Genomic DNA, 24,920 nt, shown 5'->3' with positions numbered 1-24,920 from the left:
CGGCAGGGCTGCCGCAAAGCGCCCGGCAGTGCCAGGGCCCGGGGTGAAAGTGCACGTCGCCCCTGGGGGCGGAGAAGACAGCGGTGCCGGGGAGGGGAGAGGCAAAACCGTCTGGCAGCGATAAGCGGCGACGGGGGAGGAAGAGGAGGAAGGAGAGTTTATTCCCGAGAAGAGGGGCAGGTGCGCCCACCTCTCACAGGTGGTGCAGGGGGGCCCGGCCCGGCAGCGAGGAGGAGCTGCCCTGCCCTGCCCTGCCCTGCCCTGCCCTGCCCAGGGACTGTTTTACTCTAAGCTGTGTTTAGAGGAAAAGTCACCCTCCTGCCACCTCAGTACTAGGAGTCCTTTGCAGATGTGGGGGCTTGTTTTCTTTTTGCCCGCGCTGCGCTTGTGGATGATCACAGGAAAGGTGGTAGAATCGGGCAGGGAAGCGTCGTGCTGACAGCGAGCGTGCGGCCCGAGGAGCTCGGGCATCCCGTGGTTTACTGGGCTGCGGATCCCGTTAGAAACCCTGTGCTTGAAAACGGTTCGTTACCCTGGACCAGGAAAGGTGAAGACATGCTTAGGGCACAGAGCGTAAGCTCTGTGGCTTGCCCATCCATAACCATTGGGGTAAGTAGCACCATTTTGTGCCTCAACCTGCTGCTGGAACGTTTGGGGATGCATAAATAAATAGAGATGAATACTCTGAATATGAAGAGCATTAGTGCAAGTGTAGAGGAATTAGCAGACCGGGCTCTGGCCTTACTCGGCATCTGTGCAACCTCACGGGCTCTATGCTACTTTGGGCCAAATCATCGGCATCTTGCAATGATGTAAAATAAGACCAGGACCTTGTCATCATTTTTGGCATAAATAACTAAAGCAGAAGTGTTAAAACATGTTCAGCCTTCCAGTGCAAGCCATTAACAGCGGCTCCCTGGCCACCCCATGCTTTGCACGCACCCAGCGTCAGGCGGCATCTTCCCACAGCACCTTCCCAGCCCTTCTTGAACTTTCCTTTCCGCTCTCTTCTGCTTTCCCAACAGGTCCTGGGCGCTGGGCGGGCAGACTGACACTCAGCAGCCCCTCCTGCCTGCTACGCTTGCTCCTCCGTGCCATCAGCTCCAAAAAAGAGCTGGGACTGCATGACCCCGGCGACATCGTGCGCACCCCATGAGCAGCTGAGGACAGGACAGACGCCTTCTTGTGCGCCTTCTGCTTTTGCATCTTCAGCATGATGTTTGATCCTTCGGTAGCAAAACTAGTCACTGAAGGTAGAAGGAGAGCAGCTCACAGGCTGGTGTTCAGTGTTCTGGAGTTGCTTTTCCAAACTGCACTGCCGTCTCAGAGCATGGGCCTGTGCAATGCAGACCTCTAAGTTCAGCAGGGATCCCTGGAACAGCTGCAGAAGGCTTGCAGCAGTGTGTGGGTTTGCTCTGTGAGTATGCATGTTGCATCTGTGCTGGCTCTGCATGCAACCTGGAGTTGTTCTGTGCCAGGATAAAGCTGCATCTGTGCACAGTGCACAATGACTCCAGCAGCCTTAGGTTGGCTCTGCCGATGCCAAGGGAAAGTGGTAGCAAAAGAGCCTAAGTAAAAAACCTGTAGTTCTTCCAGCAGATGGGTGAATTCTACAGGTTTCTCCTGGAAAAGAGCATGCTTTTCAACCCCAAACATACGCTTTAGTGCACCTTCAAACTACCTAGAGGGAAGGTGGAGTGGGAAAAGAAACTCCTGTGGTTTCTCAGTGCATTTGGTCTAGAAGGTTCTACCTGTTGTCAATTTGCAATTTAACATGGATGAGTTATTTGGTTGCAGATTAAATCTGTAGGAGGTACAAAGCTGGTTCTGTGCATAGACCCTAGACCCTGGTACACTGAGGAACACAGAGAGAAGCATCTAAGCTGGTTTTGGTCCAGCAGGTCTTGTCAGGGGAGGCACAGCAAAAACATGGGAGATACTATTTCATCTGTCCCCTGCCTAACGAGTCTGTATGGTAGTGAATTTACATTCTCCAGTCAGCACTAACACACAAGTTGCCTGCCCTCCCCATTCATCAGGTCCGACCTCTCTTTTCACCTACATTTTCTAATAATAAACCATCTATATGTTGGTTTAAAATAAGTTTTTGCTGGTCATCTGCCTTATGTTTGGCAATGAAGTTGCTGTTTGGGACTAGTACTTTTTCTGCTGTATGCTTAATAATCCAGCATTTGAAAATTGTAGTATGTAGAAACGGTGCCAAATTAGCTACAACTGCCAAACGTGCTAGAACCAAGTTTAGGAAAGTAATAAATAATAAAAAAGAAAGGAGATCTTTTAGTGGAGATCTCTTACAGGTGTTACATATCACATATATGTTCAGCCATTTCCTCGTTTTCAGCATAGCAGTGCAAACTTATGTAATTAATTTAAACCCACTACTGCAGGCTATGTCCCTTAGTAACTTTTCAAAGACTGCTTAGATATTGTTCAAGGGCCTTCCTTAGGGTGCAACAGACAGAAGGTAAAAGTGGACTGTACGTGGAGGGCTTTATGGAAAAGGAGGCAGAGCTACTAGAAAAAAGGCAGTGAGTGTTTCAGGTGATGTCAATGCCATAATGCTTTTGCAAGGGTATGTATGGGTGGAAGGCAGGTCAGAAGTGTCTCCCTTGTTTTTTAAGCCTCATTTTAAGCCTCTCTTAAGGCATGTTTATAGTACCACAGCACTGGAGAGGAGCCTTAGTGTCATGTCAGGCCTGTTTTCAAGAAGATACGTGGTAGAAACAATTTTGAAATCAAAACCAGTAACTGAGCAAGGTGGGGAGAACACAAAGGAAAGATTTCAGAAGTTGTTGAGTAGGCTTAGGGGAGGTGAAAGTGAAAATTTTGGCAATAGCTTCCAGGCAGAGTAAAAGACAAGTGAGATGACTGCCTTAAATAGCAGAGAGTAGCCTGGACAGTAAAATGTCCTGAAAAACAACTAATTGCAGCAAGAGTCTGGAACAGCCTCCCAGGACATGAAGCTGGTCTGCAATGTGCTAGATTTATGAATAGGTTTACATAAAGACTTGCTAGAGATAACAAGGCTTGGACATAAACCATGAAAGATGGCTTAGGGCAACACAGCTCAGCTGTAGCTTTATTGACAGGTTCTGCACAGGCAAGGGTGAGATTCGGGGTGGCCTAGCCCAGTGAGAAGGAAGGGCCTTTGGGGTGCTGTCAAAGGGTCTAATTCCTGAGTATGTCACAGCGCAAGCGACTGTTGTGACAGGCTGGGGCCTGGGGGTTTAGGGGTTTGCTTGCCCAGTTGTGTGGGTTGGGCTGGGACTGCAGACTCATGTGAGCAGGGGATAAGGAGTGAGGAATGCAGGTCTGTACAAGCTCAGAGATGACAATGAGATAACAGCAAACAGAATAACCAAAAAGGGAACAACCCTGAATATTTATTTGTGATCGGAACGTGAACTGAACCCAAGCTCATCATGAGCACTGGGTTCACCCTTGATTGGCTTGAAAGGGCCAAGCATGAGGCGTAAGAAAGGAATAAAGGCAGAAGCCACACACTCTGTCATCTCGGACTCACTGCCAGCTGGCAGGTGGACTGACAGCCCAGCCATAGGCAGGGACGCCAGGGAAGACAGTTCGACCCAGCGTGGCTCGAGCAGTGTGAAGACATTCCTGAGGAACCTAATACTGGAGGGATAGCTCAGAGGACACGGGCGAGAGCGAGAATTCATGCACCCATGTTATTTGAAATAAGGCCTTAAAGCATTGATCGATTGTAAGTATCTGTCTAGCTGCAGTAATAAAGAACTAAGTAACTTAGGGTTTTTTTGGCATATATATCTTCAGAGTGATTGCTTGGTTAGTCTCAGAGTCTGAAAGAAACCCCAGATGGTCCTCTGTCACACTGAGTCGGAAAAGAACATGATTTAAGAGATCAGAGATAGCTTGTAATACTTCTCCTTGTTGCATTATAAGATATAATGGTGCATGATGAGGAAGCAAGGTTCAGTTTATGTGAATTTCACTTTTTTTTTTTTTTTCTGCAGTAAGCACTGCTACCCTTGAAGTCCACAGTAGGGCACAAACCTTCATCAGTCTAACCCTGGGCTGTTAGTTTGTGTGACATGTCTGTGACAGGCTGTTAAGGATGTCAGTCGCTGCCCACCACCTGAGTTAATATCTGCCTGTTCTTCATTTTCAGCCTCAGGGTGCTGTCCCACTATCCCTGCCTTCCCTTGCTCCCCGGCAGTACATAGCAAACCAAGGCCTGTGCTGTCCTTTTAGTTCAGAAGGGATAAAGTTGTTATTTTTCCTCATCCTTTGCCACATGCTGCAGACTATAGTAGATTGGCATGGTCCACATGCAAAGAGCATTAAGCCTCTTCTCTGTTCCTTTTCAAATGAAAACAGTGGTGTTACACTTATCCCCTGCTTTAGAACCTAGCAGCATTGAAAGGGAAATGATCTGAGCTGTTCTATAGCAGGCATGCCAATGAGACTCAACCCCTCCAGCGCCTTCATTGGAAAAGGGCCCTGTATCTGCAGTGCCGGAGGTTTCTGAGCTGCTCTGCTCCTTTTCGCCAACAGATGTCAACGCTTTTCTAAAACTACAGGCCGTAGGACTTGCATTTAGGCAAGTTCTCATTTTTTTAAAAATTATTTTCTAGTGAGGTTATGATTTCCTCTGTGCTGCTGCACGTTACTTTCTATTATTTGGTAATTTCATTATGTGGTATGTCCTGTCCTTTTTAGATCACAGATGGAGATTTTTAAAAAGGCTAAACAGCACTATTTTATAGACATCTCTTCTGATTCAGTGTATCCCTGTCTTCACTGATCATAGCCCATCAGCCTGCTTTCAGTTCATGGAAGTTAGTAAAATTAATTTTAATTAAGATGTTAATTACCTTTTGTACTGGGTCTGGCTGAGCCAGAATTGGTTTTCCCCTGTAGCAGCCCTCATGGTGCTGTGTTTTATGTTGGGAGCTGGCAGGGTGTTGATAGCACCCTGGTGTTGTGGCTACTGCTGAGTAGTGCTTACACAACACCAAGGCTCTTTCTGACATTTTCCCCCCGCAGTGGGACAGGGTGGACAAGATCTTGGGAAGGGACACAACCAGGACAGCTGACCCCAACTGACCAAAGGGATATTCCAGACCATATGACGTCTGCTCAGTATAAAGCTGGGAGAAAGGAGGAAGGGGGTGGGGTCACCCTTGGTCCTCCGAGGCAACCACTACGCGTATTGGAGCCCTGCTTCCTGAGAAGGCCCGACATCGCCTGTTCATGGGAAGTAGAGAATAAATCTGTTTTCTTTTTTTTGCTTCTGCGTGCGGACCTTTGCTTCACTTTGCTTATATTAAAACTGCTTTTGTTTTACCCACAAGGGTTGTGGTTTTTTTCCTATCTTATTTTCTTTTCCTCTCTTTGCCCTGTTCAGAAAAAAAGGGGAAAGGGGGGGAAGTGATAGAGCGACTTGGTGGGTACCTGGCATTTAGCCAAGGTCAAACCACCACACCTTTCCAAATGCAAAATTATTTTAAAATACCCAGACAGATGTTATCAGTTGTTTTCATTTTGTTCTTTCCTTGCCTTATCTTTAAAAGCAATCAAGACTGCTGGACAGATGCATGTTTAGACATTCAGATTTTCTATTTCTTTGCATCCTGTTAGCCACTGAGTGTACCCTAATGTGTGCATGTTAACACCACCAGAAAGGATGGGCAATTCCTGGTTTTTTCCTTAAAACACAGCAGCATTTTGCAAGGTTTGGAAATTGTAGTGTTTTGTAATCTACTGCTGTAAAGTGCCGTATGAAATTAACACCAATAACAGTAATTACAGATGGTAATTGCCTGATTGATTCTGCTGCACTTTTACTAAAAAAAATTTCTGGTTGTTTTTATTTGTTTTCAATCTGTTTTCTAATTAAACACTGTAAGTGTAAAAAATAAAAACAAACACAGTAACTTCTTTTGGTAGTTGCTTTCTTGACCTAATTTTGAAGTTGTCGTTAATTTACAACTTAGTTCTTCTTTGGCTCTTTCTCCCTTTGATGTGTTTAGCTTTGTTTCTTTGGCTTTTGTTACTTTTGTTTCACTTTTGATGCCTTTTTTCCTAACTTTGTCTTTCCCATGCAAGCTTTCTTGCTTGGCTGCCTCCCACTTCTCCATCCCGCTTCTCCAGCAGTGTCAGGGGAAGTTCAGCTTGGACACTAGGAAAAGGTTCTTCACTGGGAGGGTGGTGGGTCACCAGAACAGGCTCCTCAGGGAAGTGCTCACACCACCAAGCCTGTCAGAATTCAAGCAGCGTCTGAATGATGCTCTTAGTCATATGGTTTAGTTTTAGGTAGTTCTGCGAGGAGCAGGGAGTTGGGCTTGATCATCCTCATGGGTCCCTTCCAACTTGAGATATTTGATTCTATTATCTCCACTAGGTGCCTTCTTTTACCATAGTTTTGAGCAGTTCTTTAAGAAAGGTTGTTGTCCAAGTTTAAGTGTTGTATTCTCTTTTGCATGCAATCCATTGCAGCTGAATTTATTGCTTTATCTTGCCACCCTTCTTGCACATTTCTTGATCTTTACATTCTTTAGCCTACCCTACTGGTGGCTTCATGGTGCTTGTGCTTTCACAGGTGTTGAAAAGGGTGGAGAGGCATGCAGAACATACCCGAGGTGTTCAGTACTGAGAGTTGTCGTCTCCATCTTCAGGTTAGTACAAATTTAACCCCATTCTCAGGTGGTTCAGCCTCACAGTTACTCTGGATGTTGTATGTATGTGAGCACACACTGGCTAAGGCCAAGTTCTTGGTCCTCCAGTGGTGCAGAGCTCGAGCACATTATTGCCCTAACAGCAGCACAGGCTCTCACTTTTATGCTTAGCCAGTTCTAGAGCCCACTTACGCTTGCAGTGTAGACACTGCCTTTATTTAAAAGAATATGCCATAGAATTTTGAAGTACACTTGCAGTTTTAGTGTATATTAAATTTGCATCTGTTCTATGCAGCACACAAGTCATAGAATCACAAAATCACAGAATGGTTTGGGTTGGAAGGGACTTTCAATGATCATCTAGTTCAAACCTCCTGCCCTGCTGGGACATCTTTCATTAGGTCAGGTTGCTCATAGCCCCGCTCAACCTGACTTTGAACACTTCCACTGATGGGGCATCCACAGCTTCTCTGGGTAACCCGTTCCAGTGTCTCACCACTCTCATCATAAAAAAATTTCTTCCTTACATCCACTCTAAATCTACCCTTGTTCAGTTTAAAACCTTGTTAATGACAAACAGACATAATGAATATAATGAAATTTGTCTCTTCAACAAATGCTGAATGTCAGCATTCCTCTGCTTGCTCAGTTTGTTGGTAAATATGTTAAAAAGCAAGAGCCCGCCTACAGACTTTACTGCCTACAGACTTTGCAGCATACTTGGTGCTTGGTTACTGTGCAGACAACTAGACTGTAAATCTGAAAGAGAGGAGAGGCTGGAAACCCCAAAAGTCCCCCCTATTTAGGAAGAGCAGCTGAATCTCTAGAAATTGTCTATCTCACTCACTTAGGCTGCCTGTGTTCTTAACAAGTGATCCACCCCAGTGGCTGTCCTATGCCTTTTGTCCTGTTCCTCTCAGATACTGCACAATCCTGTACTTTTTACTCATGGAGATCCTCACAGGCTTTACAGGGACCTTAAAGACTCACCCCAAAGTGAGTGAGCGCTTGACACACAAAGTCTGTTCCCTTATTCACCCTTAGAGCCCCCCCATGTCCTCTGTCTCCCAGAAGTATTCTTCCTGAGTAGACCAGGGGTATTCCTTCCTTTGTACCACATCCCTTTTGTCTGCTGTGATGGCTTCTGGACAGCAGATGATGGAATCTTAAGTCTTCATTTAATGAAGCCCCAATACCTTCCCATTGCGTTTTTGTCCCTTTTCCAGAGCCAGAAGAAAGGCTAGGAGAGAATTAGTCATCTGGCAGGATTTATAAATGTATATTCCAATACCTACTCTCAATATTCTCAGCTCTGTGGGGAGTGGGAACTGTCTGGTGGTGAGAGGTGGAAGGGGCAGGAGGAAAGACAAGGAATCGAGAGGCTTTGACTCATTCAAGACACTGTCACGGAGAATTTGCACTGCCACGTTAAGAAGGGAAGCAGCTAGGAACCAAGATCTCCCCCTTCCCTCTGTGTATGCCCAGATCTAGTAGTTGTTTCCTCCTAATTGACACGACGTACAGCTCTGCAGTTCCTGCAGTTCTTGTTAGACATGAGTGTTCTTTGTCCCTGCTGCGTCTTCTCTAGAAAGAGGAGTTTGCCTGTAGTTGTGTCTGCTCTGGGTCTAATGAGTACTCTTCCTTCCTTCTCTCCATGCTGAAATGGTTAATACAATGGAAATGGAGAAATTGTGATTACATAGAAATTGGGAATTCTGTTATATGGTGATAATTGCATTCAGTTAAGAGAGAGTTAAAATCCTTCCCAAGACAGCCACACCTTGTTCTGGGTTAATGCCAGGGAGCAGCCAACCTTTTATGGGTCCGGAGGATGTTAGCTTTCAAATCCTGTGATCAGAAGAACGGTGCAGGCTAAGAAGTAAGGGTCATTTTTTACTGAATTTACTTCAAACCTAGTCCTGTAGGGTAGTCCTCAGGTAGAATATGAGTTGTTGAAACTGTCCATCTGATTTTTCTCTCCCCTACGCCACGGTCAGTGTGTCAGTATAGGTACATTAGTACCAAATCCTCAAAAGCCACCAGAAAAAAACTTTAGTATTTTCCCAAGTTGTTTTACTACTTTGTTGCATGATTCCTGGTAAAACAACCTAAACCACTCAGACCTCGTATTTGCTTTTAAATGTAGGACTTTCTCAAACCTGGGGAAACAAAGCTGGAATTCAGACTAAGCCAGCAAACAAGTGCTAAATTACTGGGAAATATGCTTTTTATCGTATGTTAATCAGCAGCTTTGACTCATAAATCATACAAAAACCAGCAGTGGAGTCTCATGAGAGTTTGGGTGAAAAACAGGAGCTTCCAGGCATGTCTAGAGGATAAGGAATGGGAATGATGCTGTCAATCAGGTTGCTGTTTCTGAGCACCCTGGGGCTTGTGACAAACCCAGATCAAGGATGCTGCTTCTCCAGGATTTCTCCATTTTCCTGTGTTTGCATGCTAAAGATTTGCTTTCAGGGTAGCCAAATATGAAATGTGTGTGAAGACCAGAGAAAGCCGCTCAGTGTTGGCACGGGGTACTGGCAAGGAAAGGGCCAGGCCTGCCCCAGAGCAGCTCCTTCCCTTGCTGTAGGCGTTGTGCTCCAAGTCAGCCTTGTGAATCCTGAATGACAGGAACTGGGTGGGACTGGGTCATACTCTCTACCTCAAAACCTTCCTGTTTGAGAAGTCGCAGCTGCTCCACCTCAGCAGAAGATAATTTTTGGTGAAGAGCTAAGCCAAACTTTCAAACTGAGGGAGCCTAAATAGAGCACGTGTCACCCACAGACCTCAAAGAGCTTGGCAATCAAGGTCAGTACCACTCTCCTTACTTCGTAGATGGGAAAACAGGTGAAACAGAGCTGCGGAAAGGGGAAATAATTTCCTTGAGATCATGCGGCAGTTTGGATCAGGAAACTAGGGCATGAATCTCCTGTGCCCAGACCTGCTCTCCTAGGTACTGTGTGACTTTGACAGTTATTCCAGGGGAGCTGGTTGTCTCCATCATTTCTGCTGAATCTACTCCCCCTCACAGCACCTCCTAATACTAAGCAAGGGCTTATAGTGCCTAAACAGAGGTAGAAAAGTACAACTTGGGAATACCATCTTGCAGCAACTGTGTGTAGCTCTGTATGTATCCAGTTAGGAACTAAAATGTGAACTGCATGCTTGAATTGTGCCCGTGTGTTGTGTTGATAAGGTCTTTTCATTTTCTGGCTATTTCCATGTAAATCACCTCTACCAGGCAAGTTCCTAGTAGACTTAATGGAGCCTCTGGCACCCTCCCTCTCCAAATAAATTGTTAATGGGAAAGTGAATGCCTTTATTTCCCTGTTCTCCACCATGATGCATAGCAGAATTTGTTGAAACAGTGACTTTCTTCTCCTCCATCATCTTGATATACTTGTCACTTCTGTTTAAATGGTAAATAGTGTGATAACAAAGCCACAAGCTTCCAGTGAATGATTCCTGTTTGGAGTTCCTACTAGACAACAGAGAAATGACTCCACAGGGTTGTTACAGCTGTTCTTTTTTGCTGAGCCATACTGTAATGAATGTTGGTCTTCTTTCCACCGGATAGGAGTGACCTGAAGATGAAACCCTCTGCCACCTATGAGCTGTTGGTGGATGGTGTTGGGCCGTGGGACTTCACTGGCAGTTTTGTTCCTTGTGAGCTGCTGCTTGTTGGAGAAGATGCCTACCCTGTGCTTGTGAGCTCTAAGAAGCAGGTTCTGATTGCTGTTTCACATTATGGGAAGGGCCGGATTGTGGTTGCTTCCCATGAGGGAATCTTGAAGGACTCCAAGTTTTCCCAGTTCCTCAGAAATGCTGTGGCGTGGCTCAAGCCTTCCCCTGAGGCGCTGGTTGGGGTCCATCCTCACCTGGACTCCCTCTCCCAGCTGCTGCTCATGGCTGGTGCCAAAGTGCAGGCTGGGGCAGAGCTCAGCCCCTCCCTGGGGGTGTACTGTATGGATGCCTATGACAGCACGAAGGCGAAAGACCTGGTTGACTTTGTAAAGCGAGGTGGAGGACTGCTCATTGGTGGCCAGGCCTGGTACTGGGCTAGTCGACATGGCAAGGAGAAGGTGCTGTTTGAATTCCCTGGGAACCAGGTGACCAGCGTGGCTGGTGTGTACTTCACAGGAAACGCTGTGGAGAAAGGCATCTTCAAAGTCGCCAAGAAAATTCCCAAGATCCCATTAATTGTCCCGTGAGTATCTGATTTGCTCTCTGTTTAAACAACTGATGAGGTTATGTAGGTGAGGTTTTTATAGAAGATTCTTGAGGTGAGAGATGAGGATGATGATGAATGCTGGTTCTTTAATAGCCAGGATTGGATGCAACTGTTGTCTTCCAATTTAAGGGGCACCTTAATGCTGTTTGCAGTCAGAAAGAATGGTGTCTTTGACTGCTTCCAGGGCAGCTGAGCCAGGCCCGGGGAATTCATTCAAGGGGAAGGAAATAAGGGAAGCCATCTTTTAGAGCAGTCTGCCTGACCAGGTGTGCCTGAGTGCAACACACAGCAACACGGAACAGGAGGAGGATCTCCTTCCCCTCTCCCCACATGTGTGTACGTTCAGGGCAACTTTCCCACAGTTCAAAACCAGGCTGGAGATGGAGCACCAGGCCAGCCCTCTGGGCCAGGCTCTGGCTGGCAGCTGCTAAACCTGTTTGGCCTGTTACTTGCAGAAATTCACCTTCTGCAAGTGAAACCCTGGGGCTGGCGAGAGCTGAGGAGAGGCGAGTGCCACCCTCCCTTCTCAGCTTCTGTGCCCACAGGCTGTGGGCAGGAAATCTCCATGCTCCCAGTTTGTTTGGGATTCCAGCCTGGCCCTTTGGGTCCTGAAGCAGCAGGTGTAAAACTCAGGGCTGTTGTAACTCACATCGCACAGCTGACCAGGCAGCAAAATCCTAGGTATTGCTCTGCCATCTTCCTCCACCTCCCCTTGCCAGCGGGTGTGCCAGGCTGTGCCTTGCACCACTTTCTGCTGAGTTACACAAGGTGCATCGGATTTTCTGAGAAGCATGAGTGCTGCTGTGTTTCCTCTGTGTGGCACCTTCATTCCACTGCGGTGAAAGCTGCGACAATTACAACAAAATTCCCTGCAAGTCTTTCCTTCACAGTCTTTTATTTGTGGATAAATAATACTATATTTCTAGCATTTTCAAACAAATAATTACATTTGGTACTTTCTGGATGCTCAGTTTGTTTCCCAATAAACATAGTAGAAATCTCTGCTGTTGAATTCAGTGAAGTGTTTAGGACACAGCTAACAAATGAAGTTACTTAATAAAATTCTCTGACCAATTCTTATTCCCACCTGCATTGCACAGGTATGTTCCCACCGCCTCATGCACAGTGCATGGAAGAGGGAGAGGAATGGAGAATTCAGCAGAGAAAAATTACATAGCAATTAACAAGTTTTTAAATGGTGACTAAGGGTGAATTATACCTTGTTTAGGGTACTTTTGTGGTGGTTTTGATTGGATCCAGAGCCACAGAGAAATTTAGATACGTTATTTCTGTGCAACACAACAGCTTTGTGCATCTGGGCCTTCCTGCTTAACCCACAGAGAATCAGACTGCGGTCTGAGGCAGGTGCTGTGCCATATGCCTGAGCACATACTCCGTGTGACAAAGGGTTTCAGTAAAATAATAATCAAAGGAGAGCTGCAGATTTAATTCCTGTCCTATGGGTGTGCAGAAGGGCAGCATCATTTACTCTTACTGAGTTGGCTGCACTGGCCACATAACAACAGATTCTTTCCAGGTGTTGGGGGAAAACTGTGTTTGGCAGAACCAGGAGAAAGTGTAGACAAAGCAAACAAGAGTAATTCAATATGTCTTACTCCACAGTGACATATAGGAGTTATATGGAAATAGCAGAGATAAGAGAGCTTTGCACAGTATAATCTCTTTATACTGTGGAGACTGACTAATGGTAATGTGAGGACCATGTGTTAGGGCTCTGATTCAACTTTTAGTTACTCATTATTGGTCTAGCTGTGTGTCTGCCTGTCCATCTAGCCTATCTGGCCTAGCTACCATTTCTTCAGTTCTCAACAGTGGCAGAGGCTGGGAGAAGATACAGAGACATCTTTTGGGCTTGCCTAGCTGATAATGACTAGGGTGGGGTAAATGGAGAAAGTTTCTGTTATAGGAGATGTGCTAATTCCCACATCATCTGCAGCTTAAAAAATGTGAAAGGTCTTAATGATTTTTGAGTTTCTGCAATGTATTTAGATTTTCAAGTGACTTTTCAAAGTCAGAAGTCTAGAAACTTCATTTTGACCATCTTTCTCTCCTTTTGTTTTAAATGGGTCCTGAGATTCTTACAGATTTGCTTGGCTGCAAAAGCTGAGGCTTTAAAAAGAGAAGAATTAGGTATTGATGGATTTTTTTTTTTTTAAATTAAAGAACTGACAACATGATGTACTAGAATGAGGGAGGAAGAAGAAGCAGGGATGGACAAAGTGACCTTTTGTGCAAAGGATTCTGGGGTGGGAGCTAACCTGGACCTCTCTTGGTTCTGCAGGCACCAGGCCAACCTCAGTCTTGACGCTGAGTTTCTCCTGCGTGGTGTGTCAGAGCTGGATTTGGTGACAGGGGGCATACCCTCCATCTTACTAGTGCATGGTGTGCTCTCCTTCCCGCTCTGCCTGGACAGCTCGCACCGCTGCCTCTTAGCTGCAGCACGCTACGGCCAGGGCCGTGTTGTGGTGGCAACCCACGAGAGCCAGCTGTTCTCCCCAAAGCTGGCCAGATTCCTGCTCAATGCTGTCCGCTGGCTGGATGCTGGGAGGAAGGGGCTGGTGGGTGTGGATGCCAGCCTGAAGAAACTGTGTAGCCTCCTCTCTCAGGAAGAGGTGAAGTCACAGGTGTCCCAGCTGACAGATGACCTCAGCGTGTACTGCTGCTCTTCTTACAGCGACAGAGAGGCAGAGAGGGTTCACGCTTTCGTGGCAGAGGGAGGTGGCCTACTGATTGGAGGACAGGCCTGGTACTGGTCTTCCCAGAACCGTGGCAAAGCTGCTGTGGCAAAATATCCCGGCAACAAAATCCTGAACCGGTTTGGGCTGAGCATTCTGGGGCAGAGCATCCAGGCAGCTAAGCACCTGCCCGTGGGATCTGGGGAGCACTACCACTTCCGCAAGGCGCTCGCTCTTTTCAACAGGCATGTAGACAAGCATGAGGAGCTCAAAGCCCCCTTGAAGGACTGGCTGCAAAGGCTAGCACAAGACTGCGCTGCTTTTCTGCACATCCCAGCCCACGACTGCCCTGCATACGCCTCGCTCCACCGCATCCTGACCAAAGTGCTTCAGAGAAGCGGGATCCCACACGTCAGCAGGCACTGCCCTGTCAAGAGCAACTCCAAAGAGGCAGTTCTTCTCTGCATGGCGACCGAGCTGTCCCTCACCATGACGGACAGTGCAGCCCTAGTGCAAAAATCTGCTGCTGGGGTCTGTGCCCTCCCTGTCACTGTGGAAATTGATGGCACAAACCCAGGTGAGGAGTCTATCTCCCTTCCTCTTGAGGCATCCTGGTGCTGGGATCGCTGGGGCACCCGGCCTCAGTGTGCATGTGTCTGTGTATGTCTGAACGTGGGCACAGATGTGAAATTTCACTGTGGACTTGTGAGGAGGCTCACCTCTGTGTAGTGGCAGACAGGCTCCTTTTGTGGCCAGCCCTGATTTCAGCCCACTGAATCACCCCACAAAAATCCTGCTTCCTTGCTGTTGGCACACAGGGGCTTGGGGAAGAACCACCTAACAGCGGTGCCTGAGGGTACTTGCACAGCACAATGGCTTTGTCAAGAAAGCTTCCTTGAAAAACCCTGGGCTCTACACTGCAGGTGGTTGTTGCCATAGTTGTGCTGATACAACTGCCTATTGGGGCCATCCTACTAAGAGGTAGGAGTTAGGCACAAAAGGGTTATATTTTATCTAGATAATTTCAGCCTCAGTGTCAACAACTTGTGTCAGCACAGTTGATGGAGTGAAGGTCTGGTTTTGGGAGTGAAAACAAGAGTCTAGAAGCATGGTGGGAACTTACTGGGCTGACACCACCACTGAAGCCAAGGTACTTGGTAATTACACCCTGAATGATTTGGCTAAGATTAGGCCTTGTATCTGTAAAACCTTGTTGAGATTCCTGCTCACAGCTGATATGTTTAAACTCCAGGTTAAATTCTGCTAGTAAGGTGTTATCCCCTGGGCAGATTAATCTTGATTTTTTTGTATTAGAATATGATTGAGAGGAGTTGTTTCCAAAGTCTTCTGTTGAGATAAAGGAGACTGTTCTGGAGCGGTGATGTCTGAGTGCAGAGGATATGCAGAGAGAAAAGTTGTGGAGTAACTGCTCACTGGTTTTAACACAAATGAGTCAGGACAAAAGAGGAAAATTGTTAGGGTTGGCTGAACTGAATGCATTGGATCAAACACAGTATTTTGTTTGACCGGAAATATTCAGAATTTGTGTAATTTCACATAAACAAACAAGAAAGAAATGCTAGCAAATCCTGAACACCAGTTCTAAACTGCCTTTGGTGCATGTTCAGCAAACCTGAGATGAATTGGTGAAACATTGTGATATGGTCTAATTAGCATTTTTCCTTGGATTAGGTTTTGCTTGACAAAACTGACCCTGCTTTCTTGAAGGACAGGAAAGGTTCTAAGTTGGGATGCTTTATGACAGTTCATCTCTTTTAGGACTTTTGCTGGTTGTATTGAAATATGCTTGAGTAAACTTTATGTCAGAGTGGATTTTGCCTGATCAGTACAGTGGAGATGGGTCAGTTTTGCACTGGGTATCACAAGTGTTTAGAGATCTGGGCAGAGGAGACTTGTGTTTCCATGGGAAAACTGTCTAGAAACATGCTGAAGTATAGTGGTGTTTTGGGGTACCCATCTTACATCTAGCTGTCTACATCTACATCTAGACTGTGCTTTTAGGCTTTTCATAACTTCAGTCAGCTAGAAATGGGAATTCCTGTGGGCCCCAGCTTGTGCTGGACCAGTCAATAAGGAAAAATCCACTGTCACTCTCAGTCTGTTATTTAGGAAATGTTTTATGACTACTACAATTTCAACTGCGTTTAATACTGCTACAGTATGCACCTCTTATGAGGGTGTTAGGGTAAGAGGATCTGAGTGGAGGTGGTGTTGGGGGTTTTGGTTTCTTTTTTTTTTATTATTATTATTTTTAAAAGATACTAGTAAACACATTTAAGCTTGGAATCTCCAGAAGTTCAAATTTGGGTGGGATTGCTTGCTAATGGTGTGATGATCTTGTTCACGCTGCTACCCTACTGCTTTATAACTGTATTTCTGACAGGTTGGGAGAAATGTGAGACAGTTCTGGGAGTGTAGAGCAAGGGAAAAGAACATGATGGAAGATTCTTGTGTTGCAGCTTGAAATCTCCGGAATCTGTATCAGGCCAAAGAAGTGCTTGACTGATTAGGACTGTGTTCTCTTGCCTTTTAGGTGAGACAGCCTGGAGGAGTACAGGACTCTACCTCCCTGAAGGGCACACAGCGGTTATAACATTCCCTTGCCTGGTGGTCGGTGCTGGTCTGAAGGTAAGCTGTCTCTAATTCGGCTTCTGTTTAGTATTTGTCAGGTGAGCACTCAAAAATAGCACGGAGAAGGGTTTTCTCCTTACTGGTTTTGCTGCCTTTTCAGTCCTTTCCTACTGCTGCCACCCTGTGGCACTTCCCATGCATTGTCATAATTTTTCAGCTTGTTTCTCACTCTGTTCTGTTACATTCCTCTTATTTCTGTGTGCTGGCGGGATAACTGAGTGTGGCTGCTGCCTGAAGGCAGCTGTATTTGTTTTGTTATCGTGTAAAGAGAACGGATCAAGGTGATTTTCAGACCCAAGATAAGAACTTGGGACCTTCTATGCTCCAAACTTAGTTCTGTGTCTCCAGATCTCTCATAAGGTACTTTCACAGCCCTATCACTATTGCTCGTGTAGATGTATCCAGATCAGATATAAACTAGTTACTTGGGATCCTGTTCTCTGCAAAGTATGAAGCAGGTTACCTGCTTGGATAATTTTTGCAGTGAGCTCCCTGCAACTGAAATCAAAGTTAACTCAGGTGTTTCTGTCTCATCCTGCAGCCACACGCTGTCTGGTTTACTGTACGAGGACCGAGGAAGAGGCACAATAAAAGAAGCCAGGAGTGATCATATCTCTCCAGCTCACATGTAACAGGATGTGACTTTGATGCTGGTGAAGGGTCAAGGAACGATCAATGCAAATACAGTGCAGTGAAAAAAGTCACTGCGGTACCCTGAACTGCTGGTGAAGGATGTAGTTGAGCCAGTCATAATGGGAGTATGGCTGTAAGACTGTGAGACAGGGATAGCACTGAACTTCACCAGCTTTTTTTCACTGTATTTACTGCTTCTGGTCACCACAGACTGAAAACTTGAACTAGGCTGGGGTCAGAAGGCTGCTTCTGCGTGCGAACCCTGCAGGGACAGTGCTGCTGCAGACGGCTCAGGGTGTTGTGGTTGGTCTGCCAGGTCATACTTGGAGCCCTCTGACCAGCTGTTCTCACCCTTCTGTTTGCCAGGTGCAGATTGGGTGTCACACAGATGACCTCTCTCACGCCACAGAGCTGAAGCGGGCCCCAGTGGTAATACGCACCTGTGAGATTGCCTGCCAGAAACAGTCTATTTCCTGCCTCTGGGGTGGCCTCGTTTACATCGTAGTACCAGCAAGGAGTGTCCTGGGAAAAGTGCCCATCACGGTAGAAGGGGCAGTCAGAGCTCCTTTCTTCAAGCTCGGTAGGTTTGTTTACCTTGGTGCCTTTCTCCTCAGTGCTGCTCACAGATGCTGCTATCCCTGTGACAGAAAGAAAAGATGGTCCTGTGCTTAGGAACACCTTAGAAATGGCTCGGTTTAGGAATACCCAGATTTAGTTTCCTTGCTTTGTTGTCCTCGTGGATTCTGGGTAAGTCACTCTGTGCCTGCTATGTGGCAGGAGGTAGGTGAAAGAGCTATCACAAAATGGGCAGGGTTTGTCCAAACCAACATTTCTTGGAGGTTGGAGTTGTCATTTCCGAGGGAAACCGTTGTGTTGGAGGGAGACAAGCTGACAAAGCCTTCCACTCTGCCTGCTTTACTGTGCCCCCCTATGGCCATCTCCAGCCCCTACAGTAAATCGCTGCTGAATTTCCCATCTTTGTCAGTTCCTCTTCTCTTTCTGTATGCAATTTCTTCTTGCTCTTCTGTCAAACTGAACAAAACCTGGGTTGTTACATGAAACAGCAAATCTCTGCTGGAGAAGAAGAAATGAGATCATCAAGAGGTGCTGGAGAAACCCAATGCTTCTTGTTCTCAGATGGAAAACAGGGATCTGTTCTTGCTGTGCTGCTACTCTGGTATATGCTAGTCCTTTTCTGTCTGTTTTCCATCTGTTAAAGAGCGTGAGGAGACTTCCCAAGCACAGGATGAGGACTAACTAGTTAACAGCCACCACCCCCAGTCACACAACTACCACATACTGTTTTCCAAGAGAATTCCATGACTGTGGTCTCTTTCCCCAGCTTGTCCTCTGGGAGTGTGTTCAAAAGTCAGAGCTGTGCTTAACCGATTTTCTGCTGTTGATGTAGGGGAGACCTGTGAAAACCAGTGGAAGGCCTGTATCCGGCACTACCCTGCTCCCTGGGCAGAACTGGCTGTTGAGAATCTCATCCTGACGGTGCCGTCTGACAGCATCCGCCATATGGAGAACCCACAGCCTCTGCTTACCCTGTGGAATGAGATCATGGTGGCAATAAGCAAACTGGCAGCCATACCAACAAAGTTCCCAAGGCCAGAGAGGATTGTAACAGATGTCCAGATCTCATGTGGTAGGTACTTTGCCATATGGCCTTCTCAAGGGCTAAAAGACAAGTGACCTCTAGCAGCAATGTCTGTTCCTTCAAGATTATTTTGCTAAAACCAGGCTGGAAACATATGTAAGGTGTTAAATGACTGCGACCCTTGCATAATTGTGAGCTACTCCATCAGGATGGAAACACAGTAAGGCAGGGCTTAAAAAAACATATTGACCCTTTCAGATGCCTCCCTGCTCTCAAAACTGGTGTTGTCTCACTCAGCTGTTCTTCTGCCTGGGTGTGTTAAGAGGCAGAGCTGCTGACTGCAGTGGCTTTGGCTCTCACCCTCCCTTCTGAATGCACTGCAGAGTCAGTACAGCTGGGAGACAGTGACCTGATTTCTATTTTTTCCCTGCCTCAGCCACAGGACTGTTCTCATGCATTCAGTGACACTTGTTAAACCTGTGTGTGCCTGCCTGCTGGAGATGAGCTCCACAAAGATTATTGTGGGCGAAGCTTAGCCTGAAAAGATGTGTGCCCGAGATGATGGCAATGGAGCAGTAGAACCAGTATCACTACCAAAGCTCATGAGTGTGTAGTTTTGCAGCGGATGCTCTCCCACCTCAGCTTTTCCAGTTTTGGACTGCGTGCATTGGATCTAGAGTCAAATTGTATTGTAAATGTGGAGCTTATATACAATTAATACAAGTTTTGTTCAGCTGTTTTTCAAAATAGACTGGTTAAATTCATCATCCCACAATGAGACAAGGGCTTGGCATGAACCCTGATGTCCTAAACCTTTGCTAAGCCACATGGAAAGAATTTGTTGCACATCTTGGGAGTGTTAGACTCTGCTATCCTGAGCAAATGCCAGTTAAAAAGATCATAGTCTGCAGACATAAAATTCCCTTCTGTTTTGGGTGGACTAAATGGTTTCACTTGCATTTCTGGACCAGAGCTTTCTGGGTGCCAGTGACTGCTAAATGCATGCATCCCTCTTATTAAAAAAGAGAGAGCTCAAGACCTTAAATAGTTCCTGCAGGAAGGGGTTTGCCATTCATGTTCTCCAACTTGAGTAGTCTACAGCCTTAGTGTTCAGTCAAAGCCAGTTGTGTAGGCTCCCTACATAGTGAGTGTAAAGGGCTGCTTATCCCCTGCTACAATAGGTGTTTGAATTCAGGGATGTGACTCTTGCATGAAGTTTTGGGAATCTTCAAGAATAAGGACAAATCAGTGTTGAAGACACCAAGGATACATAAGTAAAATCTCTTGCAGCACAAAATTCTTGCCTAGCATGGTACTGGGAAGTTGTTTATAGAATAGCTATCCTGTGAGGTTAAAAACAGGCTTAAGCATGACAAGCTTTGCAGCCCTTAAGCATGACAAACTGTGACTTCCATTGTGTCTCATCCATACTGCTGGGTGCTGGAGTGCAGACCTGCAGTATCCACACTCTACATAGGAAGACTCCAGCTCTGCCAGGGTGCTGAATCACATTATTGCTGTGCTCGGTTTATGAGAGTTCAGGTGTATTCTGGGTAATGGTCAGGCTTTTTCCCTCATCCTAAAATCTCAACCTCAATCCAACCATCACTGTATGCTTATGTATAAAAAGGGAAAGCAGGCAAAACTGTGCTTAACTGATTGTTCAGTGCTACCTTTACACTGCTTATTTGACTATTTCTTAAAGTGAAACTTGTAGTATTTCCTTATCTCACAAAGGGAAATATTTGTCATTCATGGTAATAACAGTGTGGTTTGTGAGATGGAGGAAAGGCACTAGAGAAATGGAAAAAAAAAACACAGTCACATGTCTAAGAGGCACACAGGTGAGCACTTATGACATGCGTTGGTACCTGTCTTTCCTGCAGGCTGGATGCATGCTGGCTACCCCATCATGGGCCACCTCGATTCCGTGAAGGAGATGTTAGACATGAAGCACATGCGAACTACTGGTCTTTGGGGTCCTGTCCATGAGCTGGGACACAACCAGCAGCAGCAAGCATGGGAGTTTCCCCCTCATACCACAGAGGCCACCTGCAACCTCTGGTCTGTCTATGTTCATGAGAAGGTGCTGGGGATTCCCCGGCATAAAGCCCATGAGGCACTTAGGTCACAGTGTCGGGAGGAAAGGATAAGAGAATATCTGAAGAAAGGCGCTCAGCTAAAGGACTGGGAGGTGTGGACTGCTCTGGAGACATACCTACAGGTAACTGGGAAAAGCTGGTGTATTCTTAGTGCAGAAGGATGTCTGCAGCCTGGTGACAGTAGCTGTCATGCTTTGTGAGTGTTTGCTTACAATCTGGGTTCATCTTGGGTCCAGAAAGCACCTGAGAGGTATACAGACAGAGCATCTAATCCCGATGTCTCCTGAAAACCTTCCTTTGTCAGACTTGGGTTTATCCCCCCCGGGGAGAGAGCTTAGTGCAATATCTTTCTCCCTAGGAGAAAAACAGGAACTGCTTCTTGTTACACAGCATGGGAGAAGGGTGATCAAACTTGGGCACAGCTCTTTAATCTGCTGCAGATTTCCTGTGGGACGCTGGGCTAGTTGGCAAAAAAAAAAGCCCTTGGCATTGTAAGGTGTCTAGAAGAGCCAGAACCCATGAATTACATGGCTCAGCTCCTCTTTGCAAAACACAACAGAGAGCGGGGTGTTCGTGTCGGCTAATGCACTGAGTGGAGCCAGTGTAGTCCATCAAGTGGCAAGGGGACGGGTTCAGCTTATCCTCCTGCACATGTAACTGGATCCCTCACTGTGGCCAAGACTCTAAATCATGAACCCTGTCCTAGATTAAAGTGCATTCTCTTGGGAAGCATACGAGAGAGATTCTTCCCTTCCCCCTTTCCCTTAATCCTCATAGCAGCTAGTAGTCTAATGGAGAGAGCACTCAACCTGGTTTTAACTGGGGACTGTAAGGTAAATGTCCATTATGATGGCTTAAGCTACTGACTTGTGAGGTGAGTATCCCTCAACCCACTTGTTTGTGAACTCTCACATCTTACATGAACAAGAAAATATTTATTGGGGAAGTGTTGATCTTGATTTTTCCACATCCCAGAGAAGTGCCTGTATCATCAAGCTGAAGAATCAACCTGTTTTTGCTGGTGCAACAAATATCAAAATAGTTATACAGAGTGGAACAGTTTCAAAAAGGGAAATTCTCCCACACTACCTTACCAGTTTGGCCACTGCCCCACTGCCTCACCCACACCCTATAGGCTGGGATCACCCACCTCCTGTCTGGCTACTGACAGGACAGCTGAGATAAATCTGACATGAAAGAACAATTACAATTCTGTCTATATACTGTCACTATTACAGCCATAGTGGGTTTTTTTCTCCTATGGAATGGTCTCCACATTCTTTTGAGACCCACATTTGGCTGCCATTTAGACACTTTTCATATTCCTTCAATCCAGGAAGTCTTCAGCCTTCTTCAGGCCTGTTTAGGATCAATTCCTCTCTGGTTCTTACACTTCCATGTCCTGATGGAGCATACCATCTCTCAGAGTCCAGCCTGGATACCCATTTACCTCTCCAGAGTGGTCACTAATGGCCGTATCACAGTTCTTGCAAAAAAAGAGTATAAAACAATTAGAAAATCAGTTAATTGGCTCAAGAGATGTACAGATTTAAATGGAACAACAAAACTCCTGTCTAGACTGTTCTGTCTCCACCTCCTCACTGCTTGCCTTGGAGTAAAGCCAGAGCCCCCAAGGTTCTGTCTAGACTAGGAGAAAGAAGCACTTGCAGTGTGCTCCGGGGTGCTGGTTTCTCCAGTTATCCAGGATGTGCCACAGTTCACCCACACAAGTACCTGTGTTTTCTTCCTATAGGAAACTGGTGGCAGGGGAGAGAACAGACAGTTTTCACTGTGGACATGTTGTGACAAGGAGTTGGGAAGTGTCTGGGATGGATACTTGAACTCGGGGTCGAGGAGATGCTCCTGCATTCTGCAGTTCAGACATAACCTAACATGGTGTGGAGCCTCCTCCAGTATATGTTGGCTTACTGCTTTTGACCTGGCACAAAACCAGACCCCTTCGCCTCCCACCTTCCACTCAGCCTCCTCATGGCTCTCCAACCCTCTCACAAAAAGATACTGCCTAGTCCATAGCTAGTCTCAGCACCAGGAGTTCCCATATCAGTAGGGGATTATTAAAGGTAGATAATCTGCCTGTTTATTCTGTCTAATGTAGAAGTGCTCTTTCCTGCTTAGCTGTTCCAGCATGATGGAGGATTTGTGGAATGCAATTAATGTCAATCTGTTTAGTATCAGAAAGCGAGATGTAGGTCATGGCTTGGTAAAGAACTATGGATGTTGAGTAGACATTCTGCATCCTGTCATGCTGTTGTTCCAAGTCAGCTCTTCATATTAACCTCATCTTGAGCAACAGCTTAGGTTTCCCATCCCTCTTTAAACTCATTACTCATGCAACAGCAGTTATTCTATCTGATTCCCTTTTGTTCTCATTCCTAGCCAAAGCATGCCCTGCTCACAATCTTTCTTTCCTGTTTTCTTATTATTCCTTGTTCTCCTGTGCTCCTTCTTTCCAGGTTTTCTGTCAGTGTCCTCTCTGAAGCTTTTTCACTGCACAAGAAGCTTTCCTCTGCCCAAAGCAGCAGCTTGTATAGTAGGTTGCTGACATTTCTGGCTGCTCCCAATGCATCTTTCATCTCTGTTTGTTTTGGGAGGCCATTGTAATGGAAATGTGTATTTTCCTGTACTCTAGTGCTGTAAGTTGTGCTCCAAAGCCTGGAAGTTGAATGCCTTCATCTAACCTTACATTCACTCTTAAGAGACACTGCAGAAACCTATGGAATTTTCTATTGCTTGTGACACAGAAATAGTGCCAGTGAAATAAGAACTTCATTGTTCTTACACTATATTCTTTATCAGCTGCAGGAAGGGTTTGGTTGGGACCCCTTCATCCACCTTTTCTCCGACTACCAGAAAATGTCCACCATCCCAAAAGACAACCCTTCTAAGATGAACTTGTGGGCACGGAAGTTTTCTCAGCAGGTGAATAAGAACTTGGCTCCATTTTTTACAGCCTGGGGATGGCCTATCAAGAAAGAGCTGTCTGGGGAACTGTCCTCTTTACCCAGCTGGGAACAGGACCCAATGAGATCCTATAGACCATGAAGGAAAAATATCTAAACCTTGATTCACATACTAGCTATGGGCTATCTTTTCCTCATTGTGTGCTGCATGGTAGCTCACTGGGTGCTTAGCTTACACTGAATTCTTTAGATTCTTGCTGTCAATGTCGGTCAACCCGAACAGAAATTCCACAGAAACTTGTGTGCAGATCAGCAACCATCTAAGCCAGCTTCTGAAGAGTTAAATAATGAATGAGCTTTGTTCTGGGTTCTTCACCTCAGGAGGAATGTAATGCTGATTGGATTTAGTTCCTGCAGAACCTTTCTCTGATGAAGTAGAACTTTTCAGGGTGGAGCAGTCACTGAAGCCATTTCAAGGACAATACCAATAGAATATGGATCTTTAAAGCAAATAGTAGCCTCCACAATGTTGTATTCTTCAGTTATAATCTCAGTAACATGTCTTTCACTATGGTTTTGGTTACCCTAAAATCCCTAGTTTTTAATCACTCTAAGGATGCAGAACTTCCACACCTGCTCTCATGGAAGTGACCTTATAATGCTTATATAATACATAGCTGATACTGAAATGCTGTAGATTTCTTCCTGCCTTGTATGACTGTGTGACCCAATGTCCAGCTTTATGTCAATAAGTCAATTATTAGCTGTCACTCTTACCATAGCCTGACAGCAAGATACATGCTATGCAAGATGGGAGAGTAGCAAAGAGGTGACTTGATTGTAGGCAGTAATGGCTTAACTCATGGACTCATCAAAGGTTAAAAAATAGGCACTGTCATGACAGCGTGAGGGAGCAGAGAAGAGGAAGACAACAGTTCATCAAGACAGAGGACCGGCCTTTTCCAAGGAGCAACAGAAGTTAATGTTCCTCCCACCTCATTCATAACTGCTTGGCTATTACGGGGGCTGGCAAGCATGTTAATGCTTAGCCTAATAGCATACCAGTCCCAACCCATTCCTTGTGTATCAGCAATAAATAAAGCAATCATTGTGGAGTTGCAGGTTGTGTATGTGGTCCTACTTTCATATCTCTCTGCCTAGTAAAAAAAAGCCTAAATAGAATGACCCAAAGATTTGTTACAGCCGCCCTTCATTTTTGTTCTGACTTGGATGTGGTTCTGATTTCCCTGTGATTCATTGGCCCGATATTTTGCTTTGTCTTTTAAACTTTCTTTCCATTCTTACTCACTACTAGTATGAGTTGTTCTTCCAATAAATAAATGCAGAGGCTAACCATAGCTTAGACAGTGTTTCTGTACTGGTTTGGTCCTGGTTTGGGGATTCAGAA

At 45.8% G+C, this 24,920-nt stretch overlaps 1 protein-coding gene across 5 annotated transcripts; it reads left to right on the top strand.

Annotated features, from left to right (window-relative positions):
• The first annotated feature begins 18 nt into the window (after positions 1 to 18).
• On the top strand, positions 19 to 24,633 carry TCAF2 (TRPM8 channel associated factor 2). 5 transcript variants are annotated; one of them, XM_074825785.1, is made up of 10 exons: positions 19 to 609; positions 1,026 to 1,417; positions 6,602 to 6,677; positions 10,255 to 10,884; positions 13,211 to 14,181; positions 16,159 to 16,253; positions 17,256 to 17,469; positions 18,298 to 18,537; positions 20,376 to 20,713; positions 23,409 to 24,633. In XM_074825785.1, the coding sequence occupies exons 4-10, from the start codon at positions 10,268 to 10,270 to the stop codon at positions 23,652 to 23,654; spliced, it is 2,721 nt and encodes a 906-aa protein (XP_074681886.1). In that variant the 5' UTR covers positions 19 to 609; positions 1,026 to 1,417; positions 6,602 to 6,677; positions 10,255 to 10,267; the 3' UTR covers positions 23,655 to 24,633. The 5 variants fall into 5 exon arrangements, with proteins under 5 accessions (XP_074681886.1, XP_074681887.1, XP_074681888.1 ...); XM_074825786.1 differs by lacking the exon at positions 1,026 to 1,417; XM_074825787.1 differs by lacking the exons at positions 19 to 609; positions 1,026 to 1,417; positions 6,602 to 6,677 and having other exon boundaries at positions 8,456 to 10,884; positions 23,066 to 23,535.
• The last annotated feature ends 287 nt before the right edge of the window (positions 24,634 to 24,920 follow it).

The sequence above is a fragment of the Strix aluco genome, chromosome 5, assembly GCF_031877795.1.
Source record: "Strix aluco isolate bStrAlu1 chromosome 5, bStrAlu1.hap1, whole genome shotgun sequence".
Classification (NCBI taxonomy): domain Eukaryota; kingdom Metazoa; phylum Chordata; class Aves; order Strigiformes; family Strigidae; genus Strix; species Strix aluco.
Note: the sequence above shows the minus strand (reverse complement) of the source record. Positions and strands in the feature narration are given on the sequence as shown.